We start from the raw sequence: 26,953 nt of genomic DNA on the forward strand, positions 1-26,953 counted from the left end.
GGGTTCATTTTAGAGTCTGAAGACTGTACATGGCAATAAACGTATTTTCATAAACTTAATTTGCGTATTTACCATACAATTGAGACATGCCCCATAAGTCTCAGTGATGGGTGGAGGTATTTACATTTTGATGTGTATGGGCTCCAGTAACCACTCAACACTGAGTAGGCCCTTAGCAAAGCAAAAAAATACAATTAATATTATTTTTGATACATTTTGCGTAATATCATCTGACCCTGTAAACTATCCAATCATTATATGACACGTCATCCGAAACATTGCTGTGATGTGTATAGTGACACGTATCACCAATACCGTTGTTTCTTGATCGGAGTGAACAATATTCTGTATGAGCGTGAGTGAAAGGAAGCAAGGTTCAAGGTTTTATTATTAAACATTACATTACATTTAAACTTATTTGTCCATCAAGAAAACATACACTATTTACTTTTGACGAGATTAAAACTGTAAAACATTATACATCTACATCACTAGTCAGCTTAAGACTTACGTAAAGACCTAATTTCTTAAAATCACAATTGTTGACAATAAAAAAAAAACTGAAAAGAAAACTACCTATAAAAAAACTTTTTTCATATGATCATCTATTCAGTAAGTTTTTATTCTTGTCTTAGTGAAAATTAGTTTTCATTTAAATGGACTATTTACATACTAAGGGTAATCGGGGCAAGTGCCCAGGGCGGCAATATTTTGAAAGTAAAATTTTTTTTTGGTCTTATCAAGATTGCTCAATATAGATAATTAATCCTAATAATTAATAATTTTCCTTTGAATTTATAATTCAAGAAATTTAATTCATCCATTATTTGTGAATTTTAACTTTGGCACCTTCGATAAAAATTAATAATCAAAATGATTTAATCAGTTTATTTCCTTGGAGATTTAAAATAATAATCGATTTTTCTATTTTCTGTATTTAAAGAAATTTTATTCGTTTTTTTTGTTGTAATATAATTATGAGTCACCCTTAGTCATTTATAATTGTTAAAAAAAATATATTTACTAATGTTTTTGGAATATATGACATGACATAATATGATAAAGTTTCCGCAATAGATTGGTTATTTTAATTTTGAAAAATAAAATATATGAACTATAAAGCCGCTACACTGACGCCGCGCTATGACGCGTGCTAATTACGCGTTCTGTTTGACGAAGGCTTAAGTTTAGCTAAAATTTCAGTATTGGGGCGATTTTTTTTCCGGTGCCCAGGAGCGGCATTAAGTTTAAATCCGGCCCTGGTTGTAGTCGCTTTATAAAATCAAAACTATAAAAATTTATACTCTATGTTATTTATTCATCTTTACTTGACTAATACATAATCGTTCTACACAACATGGACATGTGGCCTCAGTGTACCACTGAAATAGATTTATAAACGACACGTACCATCCGGCTATGGAATGAGCTCCCCTCTACGGTGTTTCCTGAGCGCTATGACATGTCCTTCTTTAAAGAGGCTTGAGGAGAATATTAAGCGGTAGGCAGCGGCTTGGCTCTGCCCCTGGCATTGCTGAAGTCCATGGGCGACGGTAACCACTCACCATCAGGTGGGCCGCATGCTCGTCTACCTACAAGGGCAATAAAAAAAAAAGTAGTATTCTTAAATTCAGCGAACCACTACTCTTGCTAGAACTAGTATTAGCTGAATGAGCAATGGCCGGGTTCAATTTGGGAAGACTTGCTAACTAACAAATATGTTAGTTAGCAAGTCTTCCCAAATTGAACCCGGGAGCTTACTTGCCAGTTCGCACGTAATTTTAATAGTCCTTTATGTACCAACGGTTAGTTAACGATAGAAAAGTATTTTTTTAATTAGGTAGTCAGTGTCATAGACTAACTAATTAACTTCCAAGAATAGTTCAGACTTGCTAGTTTGTCTGTGCAGATTTTCAGCAAAATAATTTGTTTTTGACATTTGACAAGTAAAGTAAAATTATACCTTGTAGTTAATTAAAAACATGCTGTTTTTATTAAAAACCTATTTAACGTAAATGTGTAAACTACTATAGATAATACGCTTCATATTTAAGATAAACCACTACTTATCATTACCTGTGTAACCTAAAACTTCTTCACATTTATTATTATAAAATGTTAACATGGATTTACAAAAATGGCTTATGGAGACGCCTAAATATACAACATTTCGTGTAAACATATTAAAAAAAAATCACCATGAAAGTTTACAACAATACCTCTTGCAAGTGTGTGTGAGCTTTTCACTAAATTAATGTTCTCTCATGGTTTCATATTATTTAAGCGGTCCTGAAACCCTTAGACACCGAAAGTTAAATTCCCTGGCCAACCTGAGGCATGATCTGGCATTAGATTGAATTCTTAATTATCGATAGAATGATGCAGACCAGTTACATTAAGCTATGTATTCATTCCTAGTGTAAATAGGCACTGTCCACCTGGTACATATCTGTACTCACAAGCCCATAGATATCTTAGGTGTATGCCACTACCCATTGTGAAATTAGAATGAAGTCTTAACTTTTTAGTAATGAGGCTGTCATGCTTTATACAATAGAATGCACACACGTATGGTTTAAATTATGCCACTGGTAAATTGAAGTACTGGTTTTAGAAGAGTGGAAAAAAGTAATTGAAGTAGTTTTAGGAAGAGTATTGCTACTATAACTAGGGGAATATTTAATTAGCATAGCCGTAAGACGTGTACTTCCCTGATGAATAGAACTACTATTATTGTAGGATTCTCTGATCTTAAAATAACTGACCCAATCTCTATTCAATCCATCAACCGTTCATTTGGAATACAAGGAAAAAAGCATTTCTTAGATGTTTTAATATAAATTGAATTATTTTGCAGTTCATACCTGTTATTCTATTATTATTATTTGACATTTTATTATAATTTTGATGGTGGAACAAAAAATAACACATTTGATTATTGTTGGAATTTATCAATGGAATTCAAACATTTTTAGCAAGCCGATGTATTTGCTACCAAGCAGATCCCTAGCTTTTACTTTTTGAAACCTGACTGTCTTATATTAGAAAGATGGTCTGAAAGTGTAATAGTGGATCCAACTGGGAAGGAGGTGATTGTTGATGCATTATGTGCTGCTGCAGTATTAAGGGGTGCTCATGTGTTTGCTCCAGGAGTAATGGGTCTTCCAAGCAGTAAGTAAATAGCTAGAATTAATTTTATTAGAATATAACTGGTTTATATATTATTTTATAATTGAAATTTATATCAATTTTGCAATTGTTATACTATTACCACTATTCTTGTACCAAAAGACTAAAAAAATACTATCATCTTCTGCTCAAGTTAAAGGGCTCTTAAGATTAAAAACATCATGAGCGAAATTAAACTAAAAAAGAATGTGATACTGTTTCATACAGTTCATCATTCAATTAATTCAATAAAACAATATGTAGTTGTTTGTTCCTGTATATTATTTGCCATTTCGATAAAGCGGCACGACACGAGAACCCTCTCATCGTGGCCGCCGGAAACTACATTGCCGATCCCGCGGACCGAATGGTAAACCGTCGACGTCGTCCAAAACACGTCATCTCGGATTTCCCGATCCACTAACGGTGCTTTTAGTTACCAAGCACCGGTCATCATTCTCGTCGAACCCGTCGCTTGCGATGAAGGGCTTGGCGACGTTCTAAAAAACAAAATGCATTTTTTTTTATTGACTTTGAAGCAACTTTTAAGATTCCCGCGCCTAGGGGGCGCGCTGGGTATGTGGGATTTAACAATCTGCAGATGTAGTTGTTCTGCAGCTGAACCGTACCATTAAGTCTGGCGCTAGGAGCGTTGTTCCAACTAAAATTAAAATGCTTCATAACAAATTCTTGATTTTAACTGCTTCAAACCAGTTAAAATTCTTATAACCTTGCATAGCTAGGTGAACGGGTACACAGTCCACCTGGCGTCACCTATTTGGTTACAGGAGCACCAGAGATATCACAACGTAAATGTCGTAGAAAAAATTGTATTTAATGAAATATATAATTATAAAAAATATTTATTACTATTTCGAGACGAGATTTCTAAACTCGAGACTAAAGATATATTTGAAGGTTTTTCTATATATTTTTATATGTCAATATTTATTATAAATTATAGGTCTCCATTTAGATGAAAAAGTAGACATTTATGGTGACCTTGAAAAGAAATGCAAAAGAGGATTGAAATCGTTGTATGATGGGAAGAAGAAATATGTGGGTACGGGATATTTAAAAATGTTGCGGTCCGAATTATTTGATAATGGAATCAAGCCAAGGTCTGTTACCAAAAGAAAGTTCATTAAAAAGCAGAGTAATTTATAAAAACAATTTTTTTTTTTGTCAATTGAATTGACGCGTATTTTCTACTACTAATAATACTAATAAACACATATTTTACAAAATACCGGTTTTGTACACAAGGCATAGTTACATAAAAGGCATAATTTCTACACAGCACTAGATTGGAATCACGCGATACAGCTTGTCTTCCTTCATTTCGTTTAAATCTTCAATAACTTTATATAAACCTCATTTTTTTATCTTTTCAGTGGTATCGCTGTGCATACTTTAATGCCTGTGTCTAGATTGCCAGTTGTGAATGAATCTGTCTGTCCTAAAGGTGAACTTCTCTTACAAAACTTACCATCTATTGTATGCGGTTGGGTAGTCAATGCACAATCTAATGAATACATACTCGACATGTGTGCTGCTCCAGGCAACAAAACAACACATCTGGCTGAGATGTCTAAAAATCAGGTATATCAGTAAAGTTATGGTTAATTTTATTATAATGATTATTCATACTGAAACCTAAGTATATTAATTTTTAGCACAACATTAATTTTAAAATCGAAAGCAAAAATTTTAGGCATGCATCACAGCATTAGATAAAACATTAGAAAAAACAGAAAGGATTCGAGAAACCTGTCAAATCCAAGGTGTTACTTGCGTCACAGCTTATGCATTTGATGCCACCAAGTGTCATTCGGAAGAAAGTCTTGGAATAGCAAATGGACCCCCATTTCCATCGAATTGTTTCGATAAAATACTCCTTGATGCGCCTTGTAGTGGCTTGGGGCAACGACCTCAATTAATAAACATGATGTCACCGAAAATGATAAAATCCTACAAATTCCTACAACGTAAACTGATAAGTGAGGTAAATTGAATCCGAAGTTTTTTGATTATTTTTTTTCATAAATCTATTTCAACACCGTATGAGTCGCATTAAATATACATATAATATTTCAATACAAAACTAAAATATTTAGGCATACATCGTAAAATCATTTTTTATTTTAGGCTGTAAAACTATTGAAAGTTGGTGGTAAATTAGTTTACAGTACCTGTACTATAACTGAAGATGAAAATGAAGGTCTGGTGTCATGGGTGCTAGAAAAGTTTCCATGTTTAAAACTTATACCTGCTGAACCACTCCTCGGAGGGCCTGGTCTACCTAATTTAGGTCTTGATGATGAACAGAGGTGAGTCCAATACATGAAGTTGTTCTAGGATCTAATTATTTGTTTCATATATAAAAATCTCAGTAGGCTGAGGCTTGGTTGTGCTACCGGCACTGCTAATGTCCATGAGCAACAGTGACTACTTAACATCAGTTGGGCCATAAGATTTGGCTATAAAGACAAAAATGTGTGTAATAAACTTAGTTCTTTATAAAAACCGTATATCGTTTTAGACAAATGCTGATGTGTATTTGGTTATACTCAGGTTAGCGGTAGAGTACGGTAACCTTTACAGTACTAAGTAATAATTCGAAAGTAGCTGTACCATACTGAAGAGGTACCAATTTTACCCTATCAGTTATAGATTATGGGTACACTTTTCATTCCCGATCCTGCGGACAGAATGGAAGTCGACGTCGCCCAAAACACGTCATTTCGGATCCTCCCGATCCACTAACGGTGCTTTTAGGTACCTCAAGCACCGGTCATCGTAAATTAACCCACAGACACAGCCCACTGAGTTTCTCGCCGGATCTTCAGTGGGTCGCGTTTCCGATCCGGTGGTAGATTCTGCGAAGCACGGCTCTTGCTAAGGTTCGTGTTAGCAACGTCGTCAGGTTTGAGCCCCCGTGAGATCACCCACTTGTTAAGGTTACGCTGAAATAGCCTCTAAGGCTCCCAGCTTAGGTAGGAGGCAAAAAAGGTATACTTATACTGCGAACAGTCTGAGCTATTATGTTGTAAAATTCATACATTTCGTTTTCTTTTACAGAAAAATGGTGCAACGCTTTGGGCCTCACATAGATGCGTTACGACCTGCAGATGAAATATATCGAGATAGTATAGGGTTTTTCATAGCAGCCTTTACGAAAACGGCAAATAATAAATAAATAGATTTGAGAAGTGACCACGTCTTTTATTATTTAATAACATTAACCTTTTCCAACATTTAACATTATAAAAGAGATAAAAATGAAACAAATTTATTTTAATACATACATATTTCTAAATTGTTAACGAAATCTCATAGTTAATAATTATATTATTTTTTTATGCCTATAGTCATCAGTAAACATCGAGTATATATTTATTAATATATCCAATAGGGATATAATTTAATTTTACGAGCACTAATTAACATTTCAAAATGGAAATTATATAAATGTATATTTTTTATCACATGAAAATCTTTTTAAATCGTCTATTTATATTTATTTTGAAGGAAATAAATGTGATGACGTCACCCGTATGGCTAAATACAATATGGTACTTGCCTAAACGTCACGGTTTCATTAAAAACCCATTAAGTCAATTTCAACGTTAAGGATAATAAACAAAGTAATAAACAATATAATATCACCGTTCAAACATTTGAAATAAATCCCTCTACTTAATCCTATAATTGTACAAAATAAAAATTCTTATATTGTAAGAATTATAGATTTCCTATTATTAATACAGTGAGAAAATAAATTACTTATATAGTTTGTTCTTTATCACAATCTCTTTTGTTACATTCGTATTAAAATGGCAAGTTTATATTATCACAATTACATATTACATGATACTCGTAATTAATAGGAATACTGGTATTTTTATTCTAAACCTTGTTTTACCCCGTGTTTGTTATCTATCATTAACCTACACCACAATTCCATTCGTGTCGTAATTAGGAAAGATCAATTAATTCAATACGAACCCACAATCCTTTGGCTGATTTCAGCAAAACAGCTCTCTTATCGAAATCAATGGGATCCATTGTTTTTGAACACACAGAAAATTTGAAATTTTTCATTAATGCGACCATTGCTATTTTCGCGGATATCATGGCGAATCTTAAGCCTGCAAAAAAATTTATAAATAATAATTGAATATTCAAAAATATTGAATATGCTGATGGGTCAATTTGGTACTTAAAATCTCAACTATAACAGTCGCAGGCAATTGTATACAGGGCTTTTCGGAAATGCACCTTAAAACCAACAAAATTGGTGGTGATTTTGTTGATGCACTGGTGGTTGTTGGATGTTGTACTAGTGATAGGACCTCTTGTGAGTCCGCGCAGGTAGGTACCACCACCCTGCGTATTTCTGCCGTAAAGCAGTAATGCGCTTCGGCTTGAAGGGCGGGGCAGCCGTTGTAACTAGTCGTTGTGGCCTAAGGGATAAGACGTCCGGTGCATTCGTGTTGAGCGATGCACCGGTGTTCGAATCTCAGGCGAGTACCAATTTTTCTAATGAAATATGTACTCAACAAATGTTCACGATTGACTTCCGCGGTGAAGGAATAACATCGTGTAATAAAAATCAAACCCGCCAAATTATAATATGTGTAATTAGGTACTGGTGGTAGGACCTCTTGTGAATAATTACCACCACCCTCCTATTTCTGCCGTGAAGCAGTAATGCGTTTCGGCTTGAAGGGTGGAGCAGCCGTTGTAACTATACTGAGACCTTAGAACTTATATCTCAAGGTGGGTGGCGCATTTACGTTGTAGACGTCTATGGGCTTCAGAAAAAAAAAAAAAAAAAACTTAACACCAGGTAGGCTGTGAGCTCGTCCACCCATCTATAAAATAAAATAAAATAAAAAATGCACGATTATAACAATAATAAACTACTACTACTACTGCTGCGCTGGCGCTATGACCCGAAAATGGGTCCTGGCCTCCGACAATGAACGTCGCCATTTATCCTGGCGCTGCGCAACATTTTGTCAGTCCGACACTTGGAGCTCAAGTAAATTTCTTTCCAGATCAGCGGTATTTGGGCCCCCCTACGGGGCGTCGTCCCTCCAGTACATCTGCGTACACCCGTTATACAGTCCGATCCTGCTCCATACGCATTACATGCCCGAGCAATCCTAGCCTCCACGCCTTCATCCCAGAATATTTGGCTCACCAAATAGCCTCTCCACATCCTCGTTTTTCCGGACGTGCCAAGAACCGTCATGTTCTTCTTGTTATCTCAGATGATGAGATGTGATAAATTAATAAGGGTAAAAAAAAATTATTGCTTATATGACACACTTACCTATACAGTTTCTAGGTCCTGCACCAAAAGGCAGGTACAGATGTGAAGGCCTATCTTTTTTCTGATCGTCCATGAATCGTTCCGGTTTGAATTCTCTTGCTTCAGGATATATATCCTCGTCCATGTGTAGTCCGTACACGGGGATGGCTACAGCATCGCCGACACCTACATGTACTGTCGTTCCTGGAATTATGTATGGCTTCGTACAGATACGATCCACTCGAGCCACTGGCGGATATATGCGGAGAGTTTCTGAAAATATAAAAACAAATTCAATTAAATATCTCCTTTTAGATTACATGCAAAATAAAATGCTAAGTATTGGTAGTAGGGCATATTACAAAATCATCTCTCGAGCGTATTTCTGTTCGAGGGAGAGGGAGGGAGGGAGGGAGGGAGGGAGGGAGAGAGAGGGAAAGAAAGCGATCATGCATTTCGCTTTGAATAATAGATGTTATGACACTTCTGTTTTGACAACATTGAGCAGGAATAATCATGATGTAGTACCGGTAACCACTTAACACTAGACGGACCTTCAGCTCACCATGTAAGCTAACCAAAAACAAAATGCCGCAATATCCTTCTACCTAGTCAGGTCATAAGTATTGTCACACAGTAAAAACTTTTCTTTTAGAATGCTGGCCACAAAAAAGGTTATTGAATTCGAATTTCGAATTGTTCATGAAAATAAAAATGTATACTTTTAGAATTTTACTCATTTTTAAATATGGAGTGGACGCTGAAAGAAGACCGTGTTGCAGTTATTGCGTTGCATCGTTGCGGTTACGCGCCAATTCAAATTTTTAACATACTGAAAAATTTTAATATAACCAAAAGATTCGTTTATTGTACCATCAAACGATACAATGAAGACTCTAGTGTAGATGACAGGTCAAGAAGTGGTCGCCCTCGGTCTGTTAGGACTCCAGCAATGATAAAAGCTGTGAAGGCGCGAATTCAAAGAAATCCCAAACGTAAGCAGAAACTGTTGGCCCTTCAGATGGGGTTAAGCAGAACCACGGTGAAAGGGGTGTTAAATGAAGACTTAGGGCTTCGGGCATATCGAAGAAAAACAGGACATCGTTTGAATGCTCGTCTAATGGACCTGAGACTGAAGAGATGCTGCGCTTTGTTGAAGCGGTACGCGGGAAAAAAATATCGGGAAATTCTTTTTTCGGATGAAAATTTTTTTACCGTAGAAGAGAGCTACAACAAACAAAATGATAAGGTGTACGCACACAGTAGTGAAGAAGCGAGCAACCGTATTTCGCGTGTCCAACGAGGTCATTTTCCATCCTCGCTCATGGTATGGTTGGGAGTTTCATATTGGGGCTTAACAGAGGTACATTTTTGTGAGAAAGGTGTAAAAACGAATGCAGTTGTGTATCAAAATACAGTCCTGACGAACCTTGTGGAACCTGTTTCTCATACCATGTTCAATAACAGGCACTGGGTATTCCAACAAGATTCGGTGCCAGCTCATAGAGCGAAGAGCACACAAGACTGGCTGGCGGCGCGTGAAATCGACTTCATCCGGCACGAAGACTAGCCCGCCTCCTGTCCAGATTTGAATCTGTTAGATTACAAGATATGGCAACACTTGGAGGAAAAGGCGTGCTCAAAGCCTCATCCCAATTTGGAGTCACTCAAGACATCCTTGATTAAGGCAGCCGCCGATATTGACATGGACCTCGTTCGTGCTGCGATAGACGACTGGCCGCGCAGATTGAAGGCCTGTATTCAAAATCACGGAGGTCATTTTGAATAAACTTTAGTGTCATAAGAATCTATGTTTTGTTAAGTTTATTTTGGTATATGAATGGTTACATAATGAATAAACTTGTTTCAATTATTTTACATTAAACATGTGACAGAATTTATGACCTGACTAGGTATATGTTGTTTATCCATTTCTTCGCGGTAATTTCTTTCTCACAAAATCATCAAGCCCTTTCTGGCAGAAGCGGCTCACGAAACTATAAATTTAGTATTAATCTTAAATATCAAATCCTTTCCAGTTTATTGACTGATTATTACCTTGAAGGAATGCTTCTAGATAATCCATCTGCGCCAACAATTCATAACTCATTTCTTTTCCCTTTGTCATTTCTTGAACATGAGCACGCAGGGTCTCTTGCAAATCAGGTTTAGTGGCCAGTACGTGGATAGCGAACGATAGAAGAGTACTGGAGGTCTCGTATCCAGCTATCAGGAATAGCAGGCTCTGTGCATCGATCGTATCATCGTCCAGAACTGCAAATCAATCAAATATGCTAATAATAAAAATACTCTCGCAATTTAAATCCGCGTGTTTAATGCTGTTTAATTTTAACGTTTGGAATCTTTGAGCCTACAGAGGGACTTCGGTTATTTCCATGCTCTGTGTGCTTAGTGCGAGTTTTTTAACGATCTCGATAGCGTAAAAGTTAAGTCAAATTTGTATGGAGTTGAAATGCTAGGGGCACTGTTCCAACTGCATACAAATTTGAGTTAACTTTTACGCTATCGAGAACGTTACAAAACTCGCACTAAGCACACCGTACTGAAAGTTTCATAGGAAGCGTTCCTGCCGTTTTGTTTCCTGAGCGCTATGACGTTTCTTTCTTTTACTACTAGTACTAAGATATTTTCATGATTTTTCTTTCCACAATGAAGAAAGAAAATTGTGTATTAGAAACCGAGTGTTTCATATATAACGTGGTCTGGCAAATAAAATATTTTTTATAGAGATCCCAAACACTACATACACATAGTAGGCTTTTCAATACAAGGGAGATAGACAAAATAGACTCATAGGTGATAGGGTGGACTAGCGGCTATAGCAATTAATTAAAACGTAAATATACTTAAAAACTCTGTGTTTACTTGTAGATGAGAAAATTTAACATAGAATGACACCGCACATCAAAAATAAAAGAACATAATACAAATTCAAATGCAGTGCGTCATAGACAAGTATACGTGGACAGCATCACGACCTTCCAACACTACGATCAATTGGAAGAGGGCGAGGAATTCGCGACCTCTTCCTCTAATTCTTTGTAGGCGCCTGATTCAGACAACCTGGCGCGCTACCCTTCGTGATCGAGTATCCGTAAACTGTGATTCCCCAGCGATAAAAAAGGGAGAGCAGAGAACTTCTGAGAATTGTTGAGTGTTTGGTTACCTGAGCCAATAGACATCAACAAAGAAAATGCCGCTACTTAGAGACAGGAGTTCTATGTCTCTGTTTTCAAACTAAAACGCATTATTGCTTCACGGCAGAAATAGGCAGGGCGGTGGTGCCCATGCGTGCGCACAAAACGCCCAGTTTCCAAACGTGAACATTCGCATTTAAAAGCCTCCAACAAAACCGGTGCCTTTATGTGTGTTAAAATGAAACACGACAAATTTTAATAGTAGGAGATTTTAATTAATTTTAATTGTTACCCTAAAGACACTTCTGTTATGCTGGAACCACACTGCGTTATGCACTATTCGTTATGTGACTACGCCGTATTCGCCAAAATATTTGTTAAGCGCGCAAACAACAAACATGCCATCCACACTTCGAACTTGTGCGCTGAATTATGCCAAATAAGGCAAATATGTGCCTTGTTTGCGTGGAGCGATGGACGTGTTAAGAGTTGCCGCAATTTATTATTTCCTAAATGTTTCTTACCAATACTTGTACAAAGTTACTAAAAGACCGAAAAGAAAACGCTGGTGGATGATTACAAGTCATAAGACACGTCAATACACGACCGCCACAAGCGAGCGAATGACACACCGAACTGTGGGCAGTCGATGCGCATATTCGCCATATTCGTGTCCTTTGAAGTGAGTCAAAAAACCGACAAGTCGACGGATACGCGTATTTGCTATTCGTCCCCCTCCCGACTAGGCGCGTCAACACCTCCGCCCCCGCCGTTCGCCCAATCACGATGTTCGACCAGCCTATACCGTGGGCCCCGAAGGTCAAATATTTAGGCGTCACCCTCGACAGTAGGATGACATTCCGCCCCCACATCAAGACGGTACGCGACCGTGCCGCCTTCATTCTAGGACGTCTCTACCCGATGATATGTAGGAGAAGTAAAATGTCCCTTAGAAATAAGGTGACACTCTACAAAACTTGCATACGCCCCGTCATGACCTATGCAAGTGTAGTGTTCGCTCACGCGGCCCGCATACACCTAAAATCATTTCAAATTATTCAATCCCGTTTTTGCAGGATAGCCGTCGGAGCCCCGTGGTTCGTCAGGAACGTCGACCTCCATGACGACCTGGACTTAGAGTCCATCAGTAAGTATCTTCAGTCGGCGTACATGCGCCACTTCGATAAAGCGGCACGACACGAGAACCCTCTCATCGTGGCCGCCGGTAACTACATTCTCGATCCTGCGGACAGAATGGAAAGCAGTCGACGTCGCCCAAAACACGTCATCTCGGATCCTCCCGATCCACTAACGGTGCTTTTAGGTACTTCAAGCACCGGTCACCGTTCTCGTCGAACCCGTCGCTTGCGACGAAGGGCTCGACGAGTAAATTAACTCTCAGACACAGCCCACTGAGTTTCTCGCCGGATCTTCTCAGTGGGTCGCGTTTCCGATCCGGTAGTAGATTCTGCGAAGCACGGCTCTTGCTAGGGTTCGTGTTAGCAACATCGTCAGGTTGAGCCCCGTGAGCTCACCTACTAAAGTTAGGGTTACGCTGACATAGCCTCTCAAGGCTATCAGCTTAGGTAGGAAAAAAAAAAGCTATTCGTCCTTATGCGTTATGCGTACGAATAAAGCGAATATTGGCGAATATACTCTCCACACTTCGCCGTATGCGCGTGAATAGCTCGCATAACGAATAGCGAATAGCGCAGTGTGGTTCCGGCATTACAGATGTAGGTTTGCATTTATATTGTATGTGTAATTTTCTATTGTATCTTCATAAGAGAATTAAAACGATTTACTGATAAAGAGAATTATTTTATGTCGTGATAAGATAACTTAGTGTATTCATAATAATAGTTAAACTTACGTATTTCCCGTTTAGCTGTATCGTTTTGCGCAGTTTCTTTTGCAGCGAAATCAATAAGAATCTGTAAGAAGTCTCCTTTCCTAAAAATCACAAAAAAATTCATTAAACCAAATCTAATTATTATCACACTAATAAATTTTGAATAAAATAAAAATGTGTAATAAAAATGAAACCCGCAAAATTATAATTTGCGTAATTACTGGTGGTAGGACCTCTTGTGAGTCCGCGCGGGAGGGTACCACCACCCTGCCTATTTCTGCCATGAAGCAGTAATGCGTTTCGGTTTGAAGGGTGGGGCAGCCGTTGTAACTATATTGAAACCTTAGAACTTATATCTCAAGGTGGGTGGCGCATTTACGTTGTGAATGTCTATGGGCTCCAGTAACCACTTACACCAGGTGGGCTGTGAGCTCGACCACGCATCGAAGCAATAAAAAAAATCCCAAAAACCAATGGTGGCCTGTGCCAGTCGCGATTAATAATCGACAGACCGAATATATACATACATACATAATTTCTCTAACCTTACATGTTCCTAGAAATGTAATGAAATTATTTAAAACGTACTAAAACTTACTTTGACTCTGAAGATCGTCTTTCAGCTTTGGCTGCTTGTAGCATTCTCACTAATTCTCCGGTATATTCAATATTCAGAAACGATAGCCGGAGGTATCTGATCATTTTAGGCATAAATACTAATAACATGAGTAATATAACTCGTTTGTATTTGGGCATGTAGTCGAACTTTTCTGCGACCTACAAACAAACCACAAGTATTTTTTATTCGGAGTAGGTAAATAAACACGAAACTCCAACGGGAGATGTTATCAAGAAATTTCTTGTACCTTCCAATTTTAAAAAAACTTGTGAATAGATGTTGATATTACATGACATTGGAAAGAGTTTTTTTTGTTTTTATAAGTAAAAATTATACTGTTAAACAAATTACAACCTAAAAACAGAACCATAAATAGGTAATTCCACTTTTTTTTTTTGGTTTTCTGTCCGCGAAAATCAGTGAAGAAAACGAAGAAATTCGATCCATTTCAAAAAATATTACTTAAAGTAAAAGTGCGACACAAACGGTGGATAAAATTTTAAGTTTGTAAGAGTTAGATGATAAAATTGGTCCTAGCTTTTTCAGTCCTGATATTTTCATGTCGAAGGTAATGGTAGCTGTGGTCGTCCTGTTATGCATAAACATTCGAACCTCTACTCCCAACAGATGAGAGTCAAGTAAGAATTTGAGAAAAAGTCTGTTTTTTTTTTTGGCTACACATGAGCTTTGATGTTATAACAATTACTATTCGTTTGCCTTCTAGAGCGTCTGCAGCTCTTTCCGTCTGATTCAATTAAAACTTTGTACTAATTTGTCGACAAGTGTGACGTCATCGCCCGGTTTGTCATCGCATCGCCAAAGGAGTTTGTGAAGTTCGTGAACTCCGTCTCAGCATCAGAATCTGTCTAATGGCGGGAATTTCATAACACAATGTGGTTAGATACTTACTTTGACAAATCGTGAATTCTCATTACTCAAAGCGTCGCATTTAATACCAAATGCGCAAGCACCGATAACTTCTAATGTGAAATGACCCATTGTTTGTTTCATTTCAATTTCTTTCCCATCTGAAACAAGACAATTTGATAAATTCATTACTAGAAGCCGAGACTGGTAGTGTTATGCAAGTTTAGTAATGGCGAAATGTCACACGCAATGTCAATGGCTCCAAGATATTTTTGACACGTGCGAGACAAGAACTAGAGCTTCCAGATACGACTCCGACGTAGAGAAGATTTAAGCCCACTGAGTTTCTCGCCGGATCTTCTCAGTGGGTTGCGATTCTGATCCGGTGGTAGATCATGCCACTTCGATAAAGCGACACGACACGAGAACCCTCTCATCGTGGCCGCCAGTAACTACATTCCTGATCCTGCGGACAGAATGGAAAGCAGTCGACGTCGCCCAAAACACGTCATTTCGGATCCTCCCGATCCACTAACGGTACTTTTAGGTACCTCAAGCACCGATCATCGTTCTCGCAAGCCCTTCGTCGCAAGCGACGGGTTCGACGAGTAAATTAACCCTCAGACACAGCCCACTGAGTTTCTCGCCGGATCTTCTCAGGGGGTCGCGTTTCGTAGATTCTGCGAAGCACGGCTCTTGCTAGGGTTCGTGTTAGCAAAGTCATCAGGTTTGAGCCTCGTGAGCTCACCTACTAGTTAAGGCTACTGATATAGCCTCTCAAGGCTCTTAGCTTAGGTAGGAAAAAAAAGGTAGATCATGCGAAGTATATCTCTTGAGCAAATTCTTCAGGTTGAGTCCGTGAGCTCACCTACCCGTCCGGGCGTAGCTGGAATAGCCTCTTAGGCTACCAGTAAACAGGTAGGGGCAAAGAAGATTCGACGGGAAACTCAGTGGGCTGAAGCTTTGGACTATGTAGCCTGACCTAGTACGGTGACCTGTACTTTAGTTGCTGCAGGCGTCTGTGTCGCAATTTCAAGGTCAATATTTCAAGTCATTTATAACGTATAGCCTAATTCGCGAAATGCAGAGTATGTATTATTTCAATTGAAGTTTAACGAAAACTCAGCGTGGCTGTGTCCCCGGTGTTGCTGAAGACCTTGAGCGATAGCGACGATTTAGACTCAACATTTGTTGTAAAACTAATACACTATGTTCAAAACTTTATATAGCGAATTTGACTTCATATCATAAAATTTAATATAAAGTATTTTAAAAATAAATTAACAACATTACACACAAGCTAACTAGAATTTTCAAGTATTCTCATGAATAGTATTTTCTTATAAGTTGAGTGTGCTTAGTGCGAGTTTTTTAATGTTCTAGATAGCGTAAAAGTTAGCTCATATTTGTATGAAACGGGATCGTTTGACTACGTTTGCCGTTAGTGGCGCTGTTCCAACTGCATACAAAATTGGGTTAACTTTTACGCTATCGAAAACGTTAAAAAACTCGCACTAAGCACACAGATGTCATTCAAAATAAGAATAAAATAAGTATGTAAATGCATGCTTTTTTCATCATTTTTAATGTATGGTACGTACCAAATTTCTTGAGAAATTCGACCATCTGCTTAGAACACTGTTGTATGAGTGGAATCATATTTTTTAAGCGTGATGAGCTGAAGGCAGGTGTTAATGTGCTGCGAACGCCTTTCCATTCTAAGCCCTGTAAAAAAAATTACTAGTTTAGTAGTGTACATATATCACTTCATTGAGCCAGATGCACGAGGGTGGAATTGTACGAACTCCAAGAGGGCTAGTGTAAAAGCGGTACCGCTCTCTGGTTCCAAACGCCCAGTATTAAGCCTTCGTCAAACAGAACGCTTAATTAGCGCGCGCTAGAGCGATAAACTGACGCCGCGCTATGACGTACTACTATGGTATAGTAACCGGCAAACTTCTTGAGCAAATGACCTTGACTGCGCAGAACCGAATTTTAGATCACTTTGGTGGTGAGGGTGAGGCGCGACGGCAGGGGACATCGTATCGAGCGCGTTATTGGTAGATCAGTCGAACCTTGCGTCCCGCACCGCGCCCTCTTTCCGCTTGCTCCCAAAAGTACGCTTGCGTACAGTGAAAAGTCTATCGTTATTAATCGTTAAGTTATTTGTTATAATTGTTTGTTGACTTTGTTGCCATTGCTATTTGTTGAGTGTTTGTTGATTTTTTATAAAAAATACACTATGCCGCGACAAACTGGTGTAGTATTCAAAAGAAAGGGTAGAAAAATTGTTTACGACGTATATTGCTTCATTATAAAACAGGGGAAGAATGATATGGAAAAAGTAAAACAGACTTCGGAAGCAACAAAAACATCCGTGAGTACTGTTAGGTGCATTAATAACGAAGCTAAAGGCTCTGGCTTGCTCGCCGTGTTTCGGACTCCGGGTAAGAAAAGATCAGGGAAGAAGAAAGTTACCGGAATGGATAGTTTCGTTCAATCTGTAATAAAAAGATGTAATCATAATAACTACATAACAAGCAGCGAAACTCCGTACCGTGGAAAGGCTTCGAAAAATTTAAAGAAGATATTAATTTTAATGGCTCGGTATGAAGTTTACGACGAATTATGAAAGAGCTAGGCTTCAGATGGAAAAAAACAGAAAATAATCGGAAGCTGGTAATTGAAAAAAGTTACATTCGATTACTACGAATCGAATATCTTCAAAAAATAATTAATTATAGACAAAAAAGTAGACCGAACCGACCGAGTTGTAAACTACACCGATGCTCCCTATGTCGACTCATCACGATGATAGCAACTCGGGTGATAAAAACAGTGATGATGATGGTTAAGATTATGATAAAGAAAAAAAAATTACAAATACCAGCTTCGCTTCAACTGAACCAAGACCGGGCAACAGCTCTAGTTTTAATTTAATAGAAGGAATATCTATTTTACCCCAAGATTAAGTTATTACAATTATTAACCTATATTTTTTGTTGATGTTCTAATAAATATATAAATAAATACATATGTTGATTTTAATAATTTAATTGCATTATGACGCAGAGTTAATAATGTTTTTGCACGTGAGTGTACCATGCGCAAACTTACCCCCACTACGTCAACAAATGCTCAAGAAGTTTGCCGGCTATTATAACATACCGTCAAACAGAGCCCCAGCGCTATAAGTACGCAGCGCTCTGTCGCGGCGTTAGGACGCATTGACGTCAGGCGCGTCCGAGTGAATGTGTATTAAAATACTAGATAATGCCCGAAAAAATGATATAAATAGTTAGAAAATACCCATGCTTATACAATGCCACATCTGAATCACTCGATTTCTTAATACTTTTAAATTTTCACACTGCTATCGAGGGCACTATGATTTGGCGAATGCGTTGCGTCAAGGAGCGTTAGACTCATCTAGTCAATTTGTGTGACATGAAAAGAGCGTGACGTTAAGTACGCGGCGCTAAGTACGCGTTCTGTTTGACGAAGGCTTAACTACAAAGTTGCCGGCAATTTTATAATTTCTATTTACATAAGATGTTTGTGGGAAAAAAAAAAAAAAAAAAAAAAAAAAAAGAGGTTGATTTTACTTTTTATTTTTATTTTAGCTTCACTTGTTTGTATTTTTGTAGCTGACTCCTTTAGACGCGATTTTGACCCACTTTAAACTGCCAGATTTTATTCAAACTTTGTAGATTTATCGAGGACCGATCACAATACACTAATTTGATAAGATTATTCCATTATTCAATTTGCAAAATAATATTTTTGCCAATTTATATAATTTTTATCTATAGTCGATAAGGCAGAAATTGATGTTAAAGTACTTAATAGTTTTAAAAATACGCTTTTATAGCAAAATTTAATAAAAAATGAAAAATAAATAATCGTTTAAAAAAAACTAAAAAACACGCTTTATATAAAATTCAACTAAAAAATAGAAAATAAACTTTAATAAATTTAAATTGAAAATAGTGTAATATATATATATATATATTTTATGTTAAAAAAGGTGTAGGGTGCTTTTTAAGATATTATTGAAATAATAATTCTTCTACTCAAATATCTGTCAGAAAAAAAATTACAACTAATAACACCATGCACCCCACTCTTTTTTTACAATAAAATATATTTTTTTTACACTATTTTCAATTTAAATTTATTAAAATTTATTTTCTATTTTTAGTTGAATTTTATATAAAGTGTGTTTTTTAGTTTTTTCATCTATTATTTTAATATTTTTATTGCCCTTGCAAGCATACAAGCGTAGGGCCCACCTGATGGTGAGTGGTTACTGTCGCCCATGGACTTCAGCAATGCCCGGCAGAGCCAATCGGCTGCTTTTTGAAGAGTGGTAGAGTTGTTTTACTATTAAATGTTTCAAGGTAGACAACTGCATTCATGTTATAATCTATGTCTACTTAGACACCACTTGGTGAGGCATGAGCTAGTTTATATGTTTAACCAATAACAAAAAGAAAAGATAAGATACAAGTACAAAACATAATTTCATTGGTCAAAAACCTTTAAATTTAGCAAAGACCGACTCAGATATCGTGGTTCCATACTGTTCAAAGTGTTACGGTCAGTAAAATGATCAAAATCCCGGATCATTATAGCTTTAATAAGCTCAGGATCTAAAATATGTAGAACTGGACGTCTTCCATCAAAGGTACCTTGAACAAATAAAAAAATATTTTACATTTTTGTACACAACCATAGTTTAATCATATTTGATAACAAAAATTTGAAATATTTCAGTAATTACTAACATTCTGATAAATCATACTACTGATTTCTCTTATATCTTACATATATTTCTATTTCATGATTTTTCAGTACATCCACTTCAGTCACGTGTTCATGAACAGATGTGACTTCACCGTTCCATTACCTACAAGGGTGGGCCATGAAGCGGTTCGGCCTTAAAGCAATGCTCTCATGATCTTGCCAATTTTAATAAAAAGTAATCCATTTTAAAAGCACACCAATCATTTTGGAAAACATAAAACTTCGACTCAAGTTCCAAGATAGGGCGCATTCGTAGTATCAACGGGCTCTGATAAACATACATCTAGGCGTCATGGGTTCCTCAATAAAATTAAATCGCATTGCGAAAGAATCTAGGGTATTTTTCATTAAAAAAAACTCACCGCCGTATGGATGACCTTTGAAATATTGGTAGATATCCAATTGGTATTGGTGAAACGACTTTACGGCTTTCAAACGCGGTCCAAGATTTCCAAGAAAAATAATAGGTTTCTTAAACGGGACACCTCTTTTCTCAAAATAATCAAATGTATTTGTGTAGTAGTAGTAAATAAATATTAGAAGAGTTAAAATCAATATTAACTTCCAATCATTTTGAATGAATTGTAATATTTGCACTGTACCAGGTGAAAAATTCATTTTAATTTTAATTTGTTAGTTCAAATTCAGATTCAAAAAATGTAAATAAACACTCCGTTATTCGCTTTTATCATCTTTTACTCAGATCATTAAAAGCAAGCACCATAGTTAAATGTGTAGGTATTATCTATGCAGGTGAATGAAGTTAGCCCCTCAAAAAAATTTTTCTTTCCTGTTTTCTACTTACTTTCTATTAATTCGTTTGTTCATCATTTGTTCATGATTGTTCACTGTTAATAATTGTTTGTTCTGCATTTATATATTTTAAAAAAATTATTAAAAATATATGTACAAGTTAGCCCCCCGATTGCAATTTTTGATATTTTTTCGTCCTTAATGACTCGTAAATATTCATTTTCGATTGTTCTTATATAAAATACATTTGTTCTCTTTCGAGATTACTCATTTTTTGTATTAGTTGAATAAATGTATGCAAAATATGTGTACTGCGCATGCGTCAACTATAATGCCTTAACTTTCTACGCGGTTTTAATCGTGAAAAAAAAACAATTATAAATCCTGAAGGATCAATTAATTGCTATACAGTTTAATTAAAAAAATTAAAAAATAAATAAATGAAATAATGTGCATTCGCGTAAAGTTAGACCAAATACATTTTTCCATCCTCTTACCTATCGTATTAAAATGTTATTTTATTAATGTTAGGAATATAATTTCGACTGTGTAAAAAAGTTATTATAATGTATACCTACATGATCTCTTGAAAGATAAATAATGAACATATTTACTTATTTGTTTATATTACCTATGTGAACTCCCTATCTTTTTTATACCTTCATAACGATAAGTAGGAGGATGGAAAAAATGTATTTGGTCTAACTTAACGCCAATGCACATTATTTCATTTATTTATTTTTTAATTTTTTTTAATTAAACTGTATACCAATTAATTGCTCCTTCAGGATTTATATTTGTTTTTTTTTCACGATTAAAACCGCGTAGACAGTTTAGGCATTATAGTTGACGCATGCGCAGTACACATATTTTGCATATATTTATTCAACTAATAAAAATAGTAAATTAAACAAAAAACGAGCAATTTCGAAAGAGAACAAACGTGTTTTATATAAGAACAATCGAAAATGAATATTTACGAGTCATTAAGGATGAAAAAATATTAAAAATTGCATTAGAGGGGCTAACTTGTAGGTATATTTTTAAATTTTTTTTTTAAATAAATAAATGCAGAACAAACAATTATTAACAGTGAACAATCATGAACAAATGATGAACAAACGAATTAATAGAAAATAAGTATAAAATAGGAAAAAAAAATTTTTTTGAGGGGCTAACTTCATTCACCTTATCTATGCCTACTTATCGACTTGCATAGATAAAACTTAATTAACATATTACATCAACTTATTTATCTAATATACTCACTATTTACATGATATATTAACTATGCTCATTGTGTACTGCAATGCGTATTCAATCATACTACAAATTTATATAGCCTGTTTTGATCATTAAGTACATAGCGTACAAGTAACATTTAATTGAAACATGTGTATATTATCACAATTTAAATGTTAAATTCTTAATCGCTTCAGTCTTGAAAAAGTGGTATTGTCATGGTCATTATTTAAAATTGGAGGAGGCAGATTTAATACGTCTTACGACATCTTGCAACTTCTTCCTACTCGAGGCCAACTTACTGCACTCATATAAGATACTCATTTCAGACTTAATTTGGTCGGTCCACCGCGGCACCGCACGAGAGATCTTACGCGCGGTTTTGTGTCGTTCACCTTGCACGACGATATGTTCGATAGTAGAAAAGCGATTAATTCAACTGACTATGACTGAAATATTCAATTTTTAAATGTAACCACGGCCGTCTGGTGTAGTGGTAAGTGACATGGTCACTACACAAGGGGGTCGCGGGTTCGAATCCTGCCAAGGGAAGATAATTGTATGATAAATATAAATGTCTATTCCAGGGTTATGGATGTATATTAAATATATGTATGTGTATAATAAAAATCTTACATTTATATCCGTTATCTGGTACCTGTAACACAAGTTCTTTACGAACTTATCACGGGACCAGTTAACGTGGCGTGATTGTTAGTACAATATTTATTTATTTATTTGTTATTTATTTAACCAAAATTTAATTTAAAAAACTATTTTATTTAAATATTATTGAAATAATACTTTTTTGTTGAAGTGAAGACAACGCCTTATAGTGTTTGCAGTGTTTATTGAAACATAGCCGAAATGTGGTAGTTTATGTCGCTGTTTTTAAAATTCTTCCACTTGCTACTCCTTCACTGGCGCCACTTTCACTGGCTCCCATTTAGCGGGCACTTTTTAATACACTTCTTACTGGTGGTAGGACATCTTGTGAGTCCGCGCGGGTGGGTACCACCACCCTGCCTATTTCTGCCGTGAAGCAGTAATGCGTTTCGGGTTGAAGGGTGGGGCAGCCGTTGTAACTATACTTGAGACTTTAGAACTTTTATCTCAAGGTGGGTGGCGCATTTACGTTGTAGATGTCTATGGGCTCCAGTAACCACTTAACACCAGATAGGCTGTGAGCTCGTCCACCCATTTATGCAATAAAAAAAAAGAATTCATTACCAGAAGTCGAGACTGGTAGTATTATGCAAGTTTAGTAATGGCGAAATGTCACACGCAACGTCAATGGCTCCAAGATATTTTTGACACGTGCGAGACAAGAACTAGCTAGAGCTTCCAGATACGACTCCGGCGCTGAGAAGATTTAAGCCCACTGAGTTTCTCGCTGGATCTTCTCAGTGGGCTGTGATTCCGATCCGGTGGTAGATCATGCGAAGTACTGCTCTTGAGTAAATTCTCTCAGGTTGAGAGCTCGTGAGCTCACCTACCCATCCGGGCATAGCTGCAATAAAAAATAATAATAATAATAAAACACAGATGTTACTGCTTAGTTCTATCCTCCATGCCTCTACCCTCCTATATACCAATAATCCGCAATTTCCAAGTGCGGATAGACTCAGTAATTCGAGCTGTCTGCCTAAATTTAGGGTGATATATTCACAAGTTGTAATTGAGTAAAGTTTGTTGGGCAGTTTTCACTTCTTGGCTCTTACTTACTCTTAAAGAGTTTTGTTTAATAGTTGTCAATATCGGTTAAATATCTTTACCGTACCTTACGCAATCGGTAAACGGTAAATTAATCGTTAAACAAAAATTTTCTTTTTTGGCAAATTGAAAATAGGTATTAGTTGTATCCCGGATAACTTTTTAGTTTCACCAAAGCAGGTAGACGAGCACGAGCTCAGTCAAAGCTCTGAGGTAGGTTCTGAGGTAGAACCGTACTCTGTAGTTTGCGTATCATAAGCATTAAGTGTTAGGTAAAACTACCGTTAGTAGGTCATGTCTTTACAAAATCAGTGTATTTTCTAAGATTCGTTACTACATACATATTAGTGGCAGTGTCTCAAACTATACCATAATTACGGTAGACATACCGTATCGATCGATTTACTATCTACCGTACCATTTATGGACGGTATCAAAATCTACCGAAATTTACGATTTTGTAATTTTACAAATTATTGACATTGAAATTTTGATTTCATGATTGTTTTTTAGATAAGGTAACATTTATATTAATATAACAACAAATCTAATCAGGGAATCCCCACGCTCATTTCAGAGTTCATTTGTTCATAAGCTCACCAACTAGAATAGTACCCTTATGTAATCAAATGAAATGAAATAAAATATTATTTATTTTGCCAACATAATAAAATCCCGCAATGCCTAAAAACAAAAGTCTTCAACGTTTGCGTGCTGCCGGTCATGACATATGGCGCCGAAACGTGGACATTGACCATAGGTCTAGTCCGTAAGTTCAAAGTCGCTCAGCGTGCTATGGAAAGGTGTATGCTCGGAGTTTCTTTGATGGATCGACTTAGAAATGAGGAAATCCGTCAAAGAACCAAAGTAATCGACATAGCCCTAAAGATTAGCAAGCTGAAATGGCAATGGGCTGGACATACGTGTCGCAGAACCGATGGCCGATGGAGCAGACGTGTTCTGGACTGGAGAGCGCGTACCGGTAAGCGCAGCGTTGGGCGTCCCCCTGCCCGTTGGACCGATGACTTGCGGCGATATGCTGGGAGAGATTGGATGCGGAAGGCGGAGGATCGTTCATTGTGGCGGACTATGGGAGAGGCCTACATCGAGCAGTGGATAGATACAGGCTGATGATGATGAATAAGATTCATTCATTTGTTCCTGTATTTTATTGTTGTCTGGTGGTTTTCAATGTAACGATTACATACTAGACTAGAGTAGTTAGTGACAGTGTAATAGACGATCTATACAAGACCTCACATGTTTACGTATTCCAAACAAATTTCGTCAATATAACCTAAAATTATTTCTGTGGTAAAACGTGGAGACATCGATTGCATTTTCTTATCAGCTTTAAATAAAATACTTTTTGTGATTTTATAGTGCTTACAGTTACAGTTCGTCCTTTTTTTTCTCTATCTTATTCTAATAACTATCAACGCTTTTTTTATTTTTTTTTTATTGCTTAGACGGTTGGACGAGCTTACAGCCCACCTGGTATTAAGTGGTTACTGGACTCCATAGACATCTACAACGTAAATGCGCCACCCACCTTGAGATATAAGTTCTAAGATCTCAGTATAGTTACAATTAATTTACCCGATTGCTACTGTAAGGGTGGCCCTTATTTAGCAGATTTTAATGGATACTTTTTCATACACACAGGCGGCACTCCTTACTTCTACTCTCCATATTTATTGATATCGTAATCTACCACATTTTTTACTTGGTACGGTGGTTTATTAACTGCTTAGTATTTGTGAAAGTGCACAAATGTGGGAAAATGAAACAAAGCCGCTGAGCGTAACTTCTCAGTATCCTCCAAAAAGTCCATTGAAAAAGTCTCAGTAAATGACCATCATTTTACTGAGATTATATTTCATCTCATATCATCTCATTTCATTTCATTCTATTTCATTTCACTTCATTTCATGCCATGTTTCATATTAATCAACTTCATGTCATTTCATAATATCATTTTTCTTAAATAAAAATATATAAAAGACTAGGCTGATGGTATGATACCTTTGCCTTTCCAGTTGGAAAAATAATACTACTACCATAGATTATACACTTATTGTATTTGACTACTACTACTCAAAGAGACAAAAGTAGGTTAGGTATGGACGGTACTGTTACTTAATGCGTTAATATTTTATTTACTACTATACAGGTGTGGAAAAATAAACATTACCCACCTTATCCAAATACTAATATATATATATATATTAATAAAATAAATATATTAAATATTTTATTTCAGCATTCTTAATTATTTTGAAGTCGTAAATTTCATTCGTAGAAAAAAAAAATGGGCAAGACATCCAAAGATAAGCGAGATATATATTACAGGCTTGCTAAAGAAGAAGGTTGGCGTGCACGTAGCGCATTTAAACTTTTGCAAATTAACGAGGAATACAACATATTTAATGGTGTACTGCGTGCAGTGGATCTTTGCGCAGCACCAGGCAGTTGGAGTCAAGTTTTAACCAAGAATCTTCGACAAAATGCTGTAAATACTGAGGATGTTAAAATAGTTGCTGTTGATCTTCAGGCGATGGCAGCATTACCGGGAGTGAAACAAATTCAAGGGGATATTACCAAACAAGAAACAGCAAATGCTATAATAGAAGAGTTCCAAGGCCTCAAAGCAGATTTGGTTGTATGTGATGGTGCACCAGATGTAACAGGCTTACATGATATTGATGAATATGTCCAATCTCAGTTATTACTCGCTGCATTGAACATAACAACCCATGTTCTTAAGAATGGAGGTACATTTGTGGCCAAAATATTCAGAGGAAAAGATGTTTCCCTGCTGTACTCACAATTAAAACAGTTTTTTAAACTTGTGACAGTATCCAAACCTAGGAGTTCAAGAAATTCGAGCATTGAAGCCTTTGTAATTTGTGAGAAATACAATCCCCCAGAAGATTATGTGCCGAATATGGTCAATCCACTGTTAGATCATAAATACTTTGATTTGGATTCTGATTTTAATAGTTTTACTGGAATAAATAGATTTATAGTGCCATTCAATGCTTGTGGAGATCTTAGTGCCTATGACTCGGATACATCATATTCTCTACTGCTTGAAGGACAAACATCTTATGAGTATAAAAATCCAATACAAAGTCCTATCAATCCGCCTTACAAAGATGTTTTGGAAAAAACAAAAAAAATGAAAATAAATCATGTTCCTAAATAAATAAAATATATCTTATAAAATTTCCTTTTGTTATATCTTGTTATCAGTCCCCACATATTTGTCTTTAATTAAATATTTGTTTTATTACTATTGGAATTAGACCAGCATCATATGATAAGACACATATGGCTACTACTCTTAGCATCATATGCAGAACAATAGACAGTGTGTCAATGGTAGGAAGTGCAGGGAAGAGCTGAGTAAAGTGTCACTCAAATGGCCAACCCCTAAAACATCAACTGGATAG

General features: G+C 36.5%; 3 protein-coding genes across 9 annotated transcripts; 2 read left to right on the plus strand and 1 right to left on the minus strand.

Annotated features, from left to right (window-relative positions):
- The first annotated feature begins 1,885 nt into the window (after positions 1-1,885).
- Positions 1,886-6,384, plus strand: LOC101737968 (tRNA (cytosine(72)-C(5))-methyltransferase NSUN6). Of its 2 annotated transcripts, none has more exons than XM_062669737.1 (7): positions 1,886-1,946; positions 2,976-3,171; positions 4,133-4,289; positions 4,563-4,770; positions 4,883-5,173; positions 5,317-5,498; positions 6,250-6,384. In XM_062669737.1, exons 2-7 carry the CDS (start codon positions 3,156-3,158, stop codon positions 6,365-6,367), a joined length of 972 nt encoding a protein of 323 aa, XP_062525721.1. In that variant the 5' UTR covers positions 1,886-1,946; positions 2,976-3,155; the 3' UTR covers positions 6,368-6,384. The 2 variants fall into 2 exon arrangements, with proteins under 2 accessions (XP_062525721.1, XP_004932136.1); XM_004932079.3 differs by having other exon boundaries at positions 1,900-2,228.
- Positions 6,373-20,480, minus strand: CYP354A1 (cytochrome P450 9e2-like). 2 transcript variants are annotated; one of them, NM_001279366.1, is given in 9 exon segments: positions 6,373-7,319; positions 8,510-8,761; positions 10,547-10,762; positions 13,520-13,599; positions 14,097-14,275; positions 15,027-15,145; positions 16,586-16,709; positions 19,524-19,675; positions 20,153-20,480. In NM_001279366.1, coding segments are annotated over 9 exon segments (1,551 nt in total). In that variant the 5' UTR covers positions 20,409-20,480; the 3' UTR covers positions 6,373-7,146.
- On the plus strand, positions 19,536-26,739 carry LOC732894 (FtsJ-like methyltransferase-like). Of its 5 annotated transcripts, none has more exons than XM_062669554.1 (2): positions 19,536-19,671; positions 25,762-26,726. In XM_062669554.1, exon 2 carries the CDS (start codon positions 25,810-25,812, stop codon positions 26,704-26,706), a length of 897 nt encoding a protein of 298 aa, XP_062525538.1. In that variant the 5' UTR covers positions 19,536-19,671; positions 25,762-25,809; the 3' UTR covers positions 26,707-26,726.
- The last annotated feature ends 214 nt before the right edge of the window (positions 26,740-26,953 follow it).

Source organism: Bombyx mori, chromosome 8, assembly GCF_030269925.1.
Source record: "Bombyx mori chromosome 8, ASM3026992v2".
In the NCBI taxonomy this organism is placed as follows: Eukaryota; Metazoa; Arthropoda; class Insecta; order Lepidoptera; family Bombycidae; genus Bombyx; species Bombyx mori.

Coding starts and splice junctions, on each gene's coding strand:
- LOC101737968 (XM_004932079.3), top strand. CDS start 2,124: ATGGATTTACAAAAATGGCTTATGGAGACGCCTAAATATACAACATTT. Junction 2,229..2,975: donor TACAACAATACCTCTTGCAA/GTGTGTGTGAGC, acceptor AAACATTTTTAG/CAAGCCGATGTATTTGCTAC. Junction 5,174..5,316: donor AACGTAAACTGATAAGTGAG/GTAAATTGAATC, acceptor TTTTTATTTTAG/GCTGTAAAACTATTGAAAGT.
- CYP354A1 (XM_062669538.1), bottom strand. CDS start 16,643: ATGATTCCACTCATACAACAGTGTTCTAAGCAGATGGTCGAATTTCTC. Junction 13,600..14,096: donor AGACGATCTTCAGAGTCAAA/GTAAGTTTTAGT, acceptor TGTGATTTTTAG/GAAAGGAGACTTCTTACAGA. Junction 10,763..13,519: donor TACAGCTAAACGGGAAATAC/GTAAGTTTAACT, acceptor ATTGATTTGCAG/TTCTGGACGATGATACGATC.
- LOC732894 (XM_062669554.1), top strand. CDS start 25,810: ATGGGCAAGACATCCAAAGATAAGCGAGATATATATTACAGGCTTGCT.